Source organism: Bombus fervidus, chromosome 12 (genome assembly GCF_041682495.2).
Source record: "Bombus fervidus isolate BK054 chromosome 12, iyBomFerv1, whole genome shotgun sequence".
NCBI lineage: Eukaryota > Metazoa > Arthropoda > Insecta > Hymenoptera > Apidae > Bombus > Bombus fervidus.
The window spans coordinates 8,298,024-8,310,674 of NC_091528.1; the positions used below are offsets into that span (position 1 = coordinate 8,298,024).

General features: G+C 39.7%; 1 protein-coding gene across 1 annotated transcript; it reads right to left on the reverse strand.

Annotated features, from left to right (window-relative positions):
- Positions 1 to 117: 117 nt before the first annotated feature.
- Positions 118 to 12,405, reverse strand: LOC139993023 (cytochrome P450 307a1). Its single transcript, XM_072014400.1, has 3 exons — positions 7,811 to 12,405; positions 4,409 to 5,200; positions 118 to 4,024 (listed from the first exon to the last, which is right to left on the reverse strand). Exons 1-3 carry the CDS (start codon positions 8,202 to 8,204, stop codon positions 3,696 to 3,698), a joined length of 1,515 nt encoding a protein of 504 aa, XP_071870501.1. The 5' UTR covers positions 8,205 to 12,405; the 3' UTR covers positions 118 to 3,695.
- Positions 12,406 to 12,651: the final 246 nt, after the last annotated feature.

Here is a 12,651-nt window from a genome sequence, read left to right on the forward strand (position 1 = left end):
AAGTGTTATTTGATAGCGATTATGCGATTGATAAGAGACGTCAGAGTCAAGTAACGTGGTTGTTATAGTATTCACTTGACTGCTCGTTCCTCAGTTAACGTAAATGTTTTGTTAAAAATTTCGTAAAATCTACTAAAATTTTTAGCACGATATGTTGTTCGTTCGCAAGAAAGGTAGAAAGAGGTTACTGAAAGGAAGGCTCGTTTAACGGGAGACAAAAATATAAAAAAGAAATCTTATTTGTCGCTTTTATTATTAAAATCTTAAATAATAAATTAACAAATGTCGTAACAATCGCGATAATTAAATAACAAACACAAAATAACGTACGGACGTGGAAGTACGAGATACGGGGTGGTGGAGAAATGTGATGATAAAAAGGGGGATGAAAACTCTAACTGCTGATAATAGTGATGATAATAGTAGCAAGCAGAAATAATATAATAATAATATAATGTAATATAATATAATAACATAATAATAATAAGAAGAATCAATGCTTAATAGCGCAAAAATAAATTATTATACGTGAGCGTAGCTCTCGCGAGGAAACCGACTTTTCTCTTTGAGAAAAATCATTCAGTCGTGTAATAATTGATAATTACAATAAAAAAAAAAAAAGAAAGAAAAAAGAGAAATCGATTTCTCTCGTCTTACGCAGGACTCGTCCGTTCTGTACCATTTTCCCACCCCTTACGAGCGACCACTTTTGCACCATAGAAATATATATATTTTTAGTTAAAAAAATAAGTATATATTTTTCTTCATTGAATCTTTTTTCTTTTTTCGAAACAAAGATGAACTGGTAAGGTGCAAATAATTGGTCAGATTTACGCTAAGGGAAACATGGAGCGAAAGAAAAAGAGAAATATCAAAGATGAGAAAAAGGTGAGAGGAAAGAGGAAAGGAACGTGCGTCGAGGATCGCGTCGAGAAACGAGAATTAACAAACTTTAAACGTGTTGTACGTTTCGGTGCGATGTTCTCGTTAATATTTTCTTCGGTCATAAAGAAAAAAAGGAAAGAAATATGTAAAACCGATTTTACGCTATCCCGCACGAACGTTGGTCCAACATTGGAGAAATTTCGTCGCTTAGTCCTTGATAAGCTACGATTGTTTGGAAGAAACAGGAGACTAGAACCGTGACTAGTTACAGCTATCACATAACTTAATATTATATCAATAATTTCACTCTATATACTTTGGTCTTTGCTCTGAAATATCAAATCTATAAAATACCAAAAGATAATGCTAAAACTAGACAGAAATAAGCTGAACTCACCACGGTTCTGAACCAACCGACTATCAATTCCACGACGATTAAAGGTGTTCTCGAACACTTCGCACATTTCAAAAGTGACACAACTCAAATAATATTGAGAAAAAGAATAGACTGTAGAAAACAATGGCCAAATATTATTTTTATAATTTTCTATTCTTAGCTCTTAAAATCCTCCATTGACTGTTTTCATATTCATCTAACAGAAGATCGAATTACTTTCAGTTGTAACACTTTTGGAATACAGCAGCTCATGAAAGTATTCCAATATTCATAGAAACCTCCTAATATATTATTTGTGTTGTGTAGAACATTTTGAAATTTCATTAATATCGTTATGAGGTTCGACTATAGTAATTATACTGATAAAGTTTGGAACAACTCTGAAAATCTACGTAGAAGCTAGAAGATACTTAGTGCAAGCTAAATACTTGGTAGATCAATCCATTGCTATTTTCCATAACACAGTGCTCTTGTAGCTTCTTGATTTCCAAATCAGTTTCGAATTAAACTAATACAATCAGGACAGTCGTGACTTATTGAAGGCCCGACGAATTTTCAAAATATTGATACAAGTGTTGATAAAATTTCCAAATGTTTTACATAACATACGCATAAAGGTTTTCTATGATAAATGTTCAAACAATTTCGTGGGCCTAAATGTTCGTTACTCCTAATTGTAAATGCGCGTGGTTATTCAGAAAAAAATCAATATTGGATCAATGTTGATGCATATATCGGTCGAGTATTCGGAATACCGCAAACGATGGATGATCGATAAGCTCGCGCGATGAATTCACACCCTCTTGGAGGGGCGCGAGGTGTTTTCGTTCTGATTTCACGCGATCGAAACGATTAACGTGAAATAAAATCGTTTCGTTTTCTCCGTGCTTACCGCTCACGTTCTCGCGTCTCGTCTTTCGAACAAGCAGTTATCAGACGATGGTTTGTACGTGATCGTTCGATCAAACAAAAGAATCAGTGTCGGTCATTTCTGATCCGTGGATCTTCGTGGATCACCCGTCGATTCATCGTATTCCCATGAAATCGATCGATATTAAAAATTCAAGTTAATATTATCCTTGATGTTAATATTTTATAAACGTAATTTTATGTATGTTAATGTTAATCCTTTTATGTAACGTTTTATATATTAACATCAAAGAAGTAATCGAAAAGAATGAAATAAAAGAAGAAGAAGGAAATGGTAAAGTGAGTAGATTGATCAATAGATCGATTTCCAGGAAAATATATTTATGATTTACTACGGACCATCATCCGATAACGTAATAATTGAACGTAAATCTTTGTCTTTTTAAAGCAGAATTTAATCCCTTCTTGAAATCTTTCAAGATAAAGATACTACGTTCTTAAGCCTCGTTTACATCACGTAACTTTTGGTCAATCAATTTGGTCAATCAACTCTGTAAACATAATATCAATCGAGTAAAACCTTTTCAATCGTTCAACTGGAACTTAAATATTCGGCGACTGGACTCTCTTGTACGATAATTTACTAACTAATAATATTATTGACTTAACGGTTGCAAGATGTAGATCGTAGATCTTTCTCGTATAATTTTTTAACAAATAAGCCAATGAGATAATTTACTTGTAAAACAAACTTGTTACTGTAATGCCAATTTATCTATTAATATAACAGTGAACTATAGCTCGTGACATGTAAAATTCTACTAATACTATCAGTTCAGTATCTTGTAAATATTAAAAGATCAACAGACAGATAATCGTTATTTGATCAGTATCAGCTACGTTCAACGATAAAGTATCGAACAACGATCAAGCTGTAGCGTAAATCTTTTACTTAACCAACAGGAACTCAATCGTTTCAATTAATCGACCAAAAGTTGCCTAAAGTAAGCATGGTTCTAAAATTACAAAGAAGGCACGATTCTATAAGAAAGAAACAAGAAGATGACCGGTAAGGCTCGGTTTACCTAAGCTGTTCGTTAAAACGACAACTATTCTTCCCGTAGCATCCCGTGGGGTCAGTCCTCTTCTTTTTCAGTCCAAGTTTTCTCTCCTGATATCGCGGCTGATCGTCTTCGAACCGTTTCAGAGGGAAGTGGGATTATTCCCCGTTGATGAACGATCAACAAAAATTTGCTACCTTAACCATCTAGTAATGTCAATAAAGCTCTCGTTGCTGACGAAGGTCAAACAGTATCCGACCTTCTTATAAAGCTTTGTCTAAAAGAAAAAAAAAACAAATCAGAAGCCTCTCTTCAGCTGATCCCTCCCAAATTTCCCTGAAGCTCCTTCTTGATCGTGGACCAACGATCCATTATGGTTGCCCTATCGTTGAAGTCTCTCTCGTCGAAGCTTCGCCGAAGTAACCGAAGTCTTCGTGTCAGCCCTTTCCTCTAAGGCCAACGTCCGCGCCTTCTTCGAGGCCCTACCGTCGTTCAAATCGAAATTTGAAAGTCATCTCAGGCAGGGCCAGGTTTCCGATGGGAATCGTGTAATTCTCGTTCTTCACGGGTGCTATCGTGAAGTTCTTCAGCAACGTAGCTAGAATGGCAAAACTCAGATACTGCACCAGTTTGTAGCCCATGCAAGATCGTCGACCTCCACCGAATGGCAGGAAGTGTTCTGGCTTCAGTAACCTTCCATTCTGGACGAATCTGTCGGGCATGAATTCTTCTGGCGCGGTCCACAGATCGGTAGACATGTTTAGATCGTAGTTGTTGAGGAAAATGAAGGTGTCCTTCTTGATTCTGTAGCCTGAAAAAAATAACGAGATCAGATTAGTTTAGGATCGATAAAAGGAAAGAAAGACATGGAACATTTTCAATTTTCTTATAGACGACAAGAGGAAGAAATGGAAAATTTTGATTAGAGATTCTAGTTCGATAATTATTAAATGAAACGTTGTAAATGGGTCGCGGATATTTAAATATCCATCCGATACGGAAAATGTAAAGATACAGGAATCTACAAAATACAAAAAAGAAAAAAAATACACAAAAGATTGTGTTTAATTCTTCGTTCCAATTATATATGCTAAACGATGCAAATCCTCTTTGTTTGCCATTATGAGAATCATTATTTTACATTCGCAAAAATATGACATTTCATGGAAATCCGCGATTTAATACTGAAACTTACCAGCAATGGAGCTGTCCTGATTAGCCACGTGAGGAACAATAGGGCTAGCAATTATCCTAATAGTCTCCAAGATGATAGCTTCGACATAAGGCAAGGACCCTCTGTTCTCCAGCCCAACGAATATTCCAGAGATACCAAGAGAATCAATCTCTTTTTGAGCTATTTTTTGAACATCTGGTCTTGTAGCGAGGAATCCTAAAACCTTGACGAGGAGATTTCCAATGGCAGTGTGTCCACCAATTATATCTTCCATGACGAACAACGCTGTATTCCAGGACATCGCGGGTTCTGTTCCACTCTTGACGTGATTAATAAGACAGTCTAGATAATCTTTTTCGGGAACGATGCCATTCCAAGCGTTCACTCTATCAGAAATGATGTTCTTGATGACGAATTTTCTGATTTCGTGGCTCCAGTGCGCCATTCTTGCCATGTTTCTGTGATGAAGAGGCATAAGGAAGGGTAGAAAATCGGCTGCGTAACCCTGATTCACTTCGAAGAACACCTTGTCGAAATTCTCGACCATGTACCGGAAACCATCGTGTTCAAGGTGGAAGTTCTTCGAACAGAGGTAAGTGATAAAGATGTTCGCGCAGGAATGAAGGATCAGTGGTTTCACGTGCACGTTTGTGTTGGAGAGGGAGTCCAGATGGTTGATCAGAAGGTTCAGTTCATCACCAATTATCCCGTTTAGCTCGTTATAGCGTGTGGAGAACGCGCGCGGGAACGTGTGCGCGCGGAGCATCTCTCTTCGGGTCTTCTGCACCTCTGACCAGTTGCAAAATGCCAGAGCTGGAAGATAAAAAGAAGAAATGTTTTTTAGGTTTTTATGAAATTATATTACACATTGTTGCAAGTAATTTCCAAAGAAAAAGATTTTTACTGTGAGAAATTTCTAGAGAGATAATATATCACTTTCTAGGAAACGTCGAGGAAAAGCATTTACTGTAAGAAATTTCAAAGAAAAGATTCCTATTATGGGAAATCTCGGGAATTAAATTTTTACTGTTAGAAATTTGCAGAGTAAAAAATTTCAACTACGAGAATTCTCGCAACGAAGAATTTCTGTTGCATGAAATTTCAAAAGTAAAGAACTTCGGATATTTGAATATCCTTTAAACATTAATATTTCATTTTTCCATAGTTTATTGAAACCTTTTTTCAAAAGAATTGAAGCTCGTCTCGAAATAATTTCTCCTCGAACAGCCGGTTGACAGGGACAAATTAATAACGGACATGTCGATCGGCGATTTGGCGATTTTCATTGATCACCGTCAAGGCAAAATAAAGATGATCACGATTAAACTTGACCTTCCAACGGCACTTGATGACGCACATAAGACACGCGTTTCGAAATATCGTTGACTGGCGAAAAAAAAAAAAAGAAAGAAAAGAAAACGAAAAAAATGGAAAAATTTTGTTGACGCGTACTCTTTCTCCTCTCCCTTTCCGTTGTCGTTCTTCCTCTATCTCTCTTTCTCTGAGACGGGGGAACGCGTACGCGGAAATGCAAGCATCGGCGGATGCCGGGATCGAGCGCAGTCGGCAGAAAATCGATTCATCGCTGCGCGAGCGAGGCGACTCGATTTCAAATCGAAGCGGTCGCGGGCAGACCAGAACAGGAAGTGACCTGGTTTCTCGCAACTCACCAGGACATACCGCTCGGTAACTTGGTTCCCTGAGACCCGAGAAATCCAGGATTTTTGGTTCTTTTACAAAATAATGTCGTACGAGTCCCCGATAATTTTGTTTCGCTTTGATTCGTTCGACGAACACAATTTAGTACGACATAACATGGAAAATTTTTCGATACTATTAGGTAGTAACACGGAATGTTCGAATTTTACATATTCATACTCTAGTAAATTTTGGGAAAACTTAATGAAATGAAAATTAAAGAGAAAATGTGAAAGAGAAAAATTTCAGCTTTAAAATGGTATGTCTACAAGGATAAAAGTACTTGCGAAAATGATGCAACAAAATGGCACATCTTATACGTTACGATTTATGTAGGCTGATTTCATTTGCAGTGGACGTACAACGTTGAAAAGAGGTGCTTTAATTGTGAGAAAACGTTAACTAGACGTGTGAAATTATGAGAATGGAATCTATTTGCTGGATCTAAGCACAGAATCACGATAATTAGACGCAAAATTTTCCCTTTCATACAATTATTCTTACTAAATAATGAATCGAACTGATGTACTTCAATCGAAATGAAAAACAAGCGTAGTTTCTGCATCTAGGCACAAAAATGCACTATGATCAGACACAGAATTTCTCCTGTCGTAGCATTGCTTCTTGCCATGTAACTAATCAAACCTGTGAACTCGAATCGATCAAAGACAAGACTGGTTTCTGGATCTAAGCGCAAAATAATGGTGAGGACGAGACGTAGGAAGCGAAAGAGAGAGAAAGAAAATGGTGCTGAGTATCGGAATCGCCTCCGGTGGATCAGCCTTGATCCTGTTTGTTGGCTGCCAGGTGAGCCAGGAACGCGTGAAAGTGGTACCGTGACCTTTCCGGCTTGCACTTGGTACCGCTTCGACGTTGACCTTAGCACGAGTTTCGGGCGTTCCGTGGACGCAACGAAAGCACGAGCCACGCGAAAAATAAACGGGCTGCGGTTGTGTGGGCCGGCCGCTCACGTGTCGCGTACGACGGCAAGGTCGTTAGCATGGGGAACGAGTTTTCAGCAGCCGTGACGAGGTGTCGACGAATTCAATTGTCACACTGACTCACGGTTCCACCCGTACCGAATCCATTTTTTCCTAACGTTTAACCACATAGCTACATAATTTCATTCAAACGACGCGTGACATCCTTCTAAACACGGTGGCAAAATACATAAAACGAGTCTCGAAGGTTTACGAGACGATACGAAGCAGAGAAACGATTACGTAACACTTGGACACGAGTTTTTCGAATAATCAAAAATAACTAACGAGGTAGTCTGCATGGTGAACGAGTTGTCAACTGGCTGAACGGCACGTCTTATTTATTTCGATTCGTCAAGATCGTGGAAATTTAATTTTCTGTTATGCACTGCTTTTTAAATGATTTTTAAGAAACAGTGTTTAATTCCGGGAAATTTTCACGCGACGAAAGAAATCCTCGCTATGTCAATATCGAGATAAAAATAGAAAAATGTTACAAATTTATATAAAAAGAAAAATTTTCCTTACGACGAAAATTTCCTTGTCGATGTCAAAGTTGAAACGAAACCGTTGAAATTTACAAAATTTATTCATAAGAAATAAAGGAAGAACAAATTGAAAAATCTTGAAAAAAAAGATAACGCTCGATCCTGGCAAAATTTTCTCACGACAAGAAGAATCTTCACGGTGTCAAAATCGAAACGAAGAAGATAAAGGAAAGATAAGATAAAAGAAATATTCTTACAGTTCTCCTTGTTTCCACCGAAGAGCAGATGGTATCTGGTGAAGTTTGGTCTGGAATCGAAGTGGTGTCCCTTGATGGTCAGCACTTCTCTGATGTTCTCCAGACCATTGACGACCACGCAGGGCACAGATCCCATCCTGAGCTTGATCACCTGACAGTCGTAGTCCCTAACAAGATCAGCGAAAGCTTTGTAGGGTACGTCGTAGCGTCCCAGGATGTGAAGGGAGCCCAAAATCGGCCATGGTTTGGGTCCAGGTGGTTCCGGCAGGACGTGATTGTCCAAGATGACATTCTTCGTCGTTTTCTTGGACCTTAGTTGATCCAGTAGGATCAGGACGAGTGCCAGAAAGGTGACAGCGATTAGGAAGCACGTGGTGGCTGTCAAGGGGATCATCTTCGACCTTGTTTTTCTTCGTCGATGCACTCACTGACGATCGTCGCCGATGTTTTCGTGTTGTGTCTCGTGTGAAGAACCGTGGTACCCCGACCTAGGGTATCTGGATCGCGAGAAGGGTCTCTTCAAAAGGAAATTCTCTGAGCCTTTTCGACTTTTCAAAGCTTGGAAACTTTGTGGCACGTGTGTTGTTGTCGCGGTACCGAACGAAACTCTTTCAACGATCGTGTATTATTGAAAATACTGAAATATCGTCAAGCTAAGACGTATCCTGAGTATAAATCGTAAAATGTGTAAAAATCCGATCACCTCCCCCGATGAAATCGAACGTATCGAATAATACCGGTGAATAGGTTTCCTCGACGAAAACTGGCTGATCTAACCCTGTGATCGGCTGAGTTCGCGAAGTGGTCCGTGTTAACGAAAAAGATGTGTCGTGTCTGAAGTATCGGTAGATCGGTTCGTTGGTCCGTCTGTGAACGGTCTGCCGATCTGGCTCGGTCTGTGGGGATAGGATGGTTGGCCGGCTATCTTATATAGCGGCGTAATGTAGTCAGCACATTTGCGTCGCCTGGTGCGCCTCTCAACCCCATACATATGGATTCGTGTTGAGACGAAAGGGGGAGGAGAAGTTGGTCTCTCTGTCGTACACTCTGTCGTAAGTGTATAACACACAACCCGGTGTGTTGCTGCTGGTGCTGCTGGTGCTGCTACTGCTGGTAGAGAGACGAATTTCAAGAAAGCACCGAGAGAGCCGACGGCTCTCCGACACTCTCGGTCGTTCAGGTGTGTGGAACGTCGGGAGAAGCCCGAAGAAGAAGGGCTGGAAAGGTGGAGGGAGCGGAACGGAAGGATGATAGAAGGTATGGAGGGGAAGGGAGGGAGATCCAGAAAGGTGAAGGGGGCTGGAGGGGCAGGGAGATTCTACAACCAAGAGATACACGAAGTGAGGCGGTGGGGGAGGGGGTGGAGACGCGACGGCCGGGAGTGGGGTCCAAGTAGGGCCCAAGCTGGGCCAGACTGGGCAACGAAGGGACGCTTCTTGCCCTTGACTTCTCTCCTTAAGGTGCCATCGGGTTTTCTGGCAGCAAGGTGGTGCGCCTCCAGTCCAACGAGCACCTCGTGAGACCGGCTACTCACTCCCATCTCACACCAGGCTCACATACGCCCTTTATTCCGCTCTTATTTCGATGTACTTGACGTTTATCGATATGGGACCCTGCTTATGGTTCTGCAAGCTGATCCAGAGTGGGCCTTTCGTGCCATCGTCGTACAGGCTGTACCCGAAAATCGTTCGTTTTTCCGCCGGGGGAGACGAGAAATTGGGCTCGTTAGCCTCGCTGAGCTGCTCGCTGCCTTTTCGCTCGGCCATTTAAGGGCCACAGGGGTGATAGAGCAAAACGAGTTGCAGCGAAGAAAAACCTTCCGAGCATTGCCGCTCGCCTTTTACGACGGAATTTCAGCAACTGGAAAATTGTAGGTAGGCCGTGTCCTTTGCTTCTTCATCTTCCTCGACAACGATCTTATTCGATCTTTGTCGAGTCTCGGATCTTTCGTATCGTCTCTTGTACCAGCGTGTAGCAGTTTCTACGTGGTCTCGTTATCGTTGTGCTTGGTGGATCCTAACTAAATATCAAGGATCAAATATCGAAACGTAATCACACGTAGAAAAATGTTGCTTCTGATTTATGCTCGAATGCAAAGACAGACATATTGTTTACGACCATAAAATAAATTTCGTCGTCGTCATCGGTGGGACGTTTTCCGCTATCTCCAAGAAAATCAATCGCTTCTTGAATCTGAAATTTCTTCCTACAGGATGTTGAATGAAAGTTACGCAATTCTGCGACGAGCACTGGGAGGCGAACGCGTTCGGTTCTGATCGACGAAAAAGGAGGAAAAAGAATCCTTTCACTGATGTTTCCAACTATTGCGACAGTAGAATTGACAACGATATTGTAAATAACATTTGTGCGGTCGTTACTATAAATAGTAAAAAGAATCGAAGGAACGACGTGTCACCTTCGTTGAGTCGATAAACTCTTGGAAAAATTCGATTTGTCATCAATCTGGCATAGGTGGAAATAAAACTCGACACTAATAAATAATATACTCATGATTTTTCACTAAACTGCTTCGATGGAAAAATTATTTTCGAACGAAGGTATTTGATTCAATTGCTAGTGAGCTGAATCGATCAATTGAATTACTGTGTACATTTGTACATTCATCGTGACAATGTCTTCGAATGAAGTGCTAGGAGTAAAGGTATCCAAGTCGAAAATTTTTATATTTCTGATAATTTTGTCAAATATAATTTTGCATATATGTTTTATATTACTTTAAAATTATACTTATTATAATATGTTCTAAAATCTAAATAGATGCCAAATTAATAAACGCACAATCATTGACAAATATGTGCAAAATTTTAAATAAAAAATAAAGCTGTACTATAAGGAGATCAAGAGAATATAAGACGAAGGTGACCGCAATAATGTAAAGTTTCGATCACAAGTTCGAGCTAATCAGTCCTTGAACAGTCTAGCTGTCTCTGGAAATCCGCTCAGCAAAAATTAGGTTGTCAATGACGAACAAACGCTTATTCGATGGAACAATTGCGTATTGTCCTGATTTTCTAGATATCATCGTCAAAAGATATTCGTGAAAATGGTCGGTCGTGCGTCAACATTGAACGCGGCGATCATAGTAGGTCAGTTCAGTAGAATTGAATTTAAGTCAGACGCAATTACTTCTGACGTTGGATCTACCTGATCCACTTTGCAGTTCGAGAACTTTCTTCGGAACGTTTTGAATTGTCAAATAACTTTCGCGAATTTATGGAAGCGTATTACTACGATTTTTTTTAATGGTACCAGGAAAAGAATAAACTTAAGGTCCTAGGATAAACTTCGACCCTATTTAAACGTAAAACAGTTTTCGGCAAGTTCTCAGAATTTGTCTACTTACGGTCAGCAAAGATTTTAAAGTCTATAGGCCTGAAAATGTTACAAATTACGAACAGTAGAAAATTGATTGATGGTGGAACCTCGTCGTATTTCACCTCGATCTTTGTTCTTCCAGAGATGAGTTTAAAAATCAGTTGAATCCTTACTAAAGCAAACCAATGAAGAGTTCCATTAATAATCGTACGAAAAATAATATTCCTAATAATCAGACAAACTTCAATTTTCACAGGTAAATGTTAAGAAAAACAAGGTTGATAATTCAACCCCTATCAGAACAAATTTACGAATAATTCTTTTAAACCCTTAACGTCGTTTCTTCATTTCCTACAAAAAGATTATAAAATCAAGACACATACAAAATTCCTTCAAGTCTAAAGATTCTTAAAAAAAAAAAAAAAAGAACGAAACAACCAACTAACCCGATCAAAATATTCAACACTTCCTAAAACAAAGTGATGAACAATTCTACCAACAATTTCACCTAAAACAACCTAATAATGAAACTAGAAGAAACAGAAAAAAAATCTGCCAAATCTTTCGTTAAAACGAGTGAAATAAAACAATTGTCGAAGAAAGAAGGGGTCTCGCAACGTCCAAATTGTCCAGGCATCCCTGAACGGGAAGGTATAGCCCTGAAAGCTCGGATAAGAGAAGGACAACCACGTTATCGGTGACGAGGAGGAAGCACGCGACGAAGAGTACGCTTCGAATTTGTTTGAATCGATGAATAAAACATGAGCTAGTGGTGTATCGGCTATATGTGCGACTTCCCCCACCGTGCATCTTGTTTCCCCACCCTTCTGTCGGAGGCCTTTTTTTCCCCTCTCGCGGCTGTGCGACAGTAGAGGAGATTGCTTCATCCGTATCGAGAGGTATTATCGAGCGTCGATTTCTGGGAAGCTAGCGGTACCGGCCTGTGGCCGGCAGCTCGAAATCGGCTTAGAGAGGAGGCGCATAACGGGAAAGCTCTCGACTCTCCTGCGCGACCCGAAGCTTCTTTTTTATTCGCGCACTCTTCCACCCCCTGATCCCATGGAATTTTTCATTTCGCTTTCGATCGGCGTTCGAATCGATCGAGTCTTCTTTTTGACTGTATTCTCAGACTCGATTCTCTTTCCACACTGTCGAATATCACACGATTTTTCACCAATTGCGCATTATTAGCTCATATTGGATAGATTAAAACGGTTTCTGTGGTCTTCAGGACAGTTATTGAATATTTGAGTAATTTTTCAGACGGTGTGTGAAAGCTTCTTGCGTTTTCCGTGATTCTATTTGATTATCATCGGAAAATACACGATTTTTCGTGTTACTAGCACGTACTAGACTGATTGAAAAACCTTTTGAAAATTTCAGAACGTTTATTAAATGTTCGAGTAATTTTTGAAGGAAGAATTTGTGGTTTGGTATAATTGGAAATATTTTATTTTATTGATAGTGGTCCATAATAGTATCAGAAGGATCCACTGCTCAGCAGG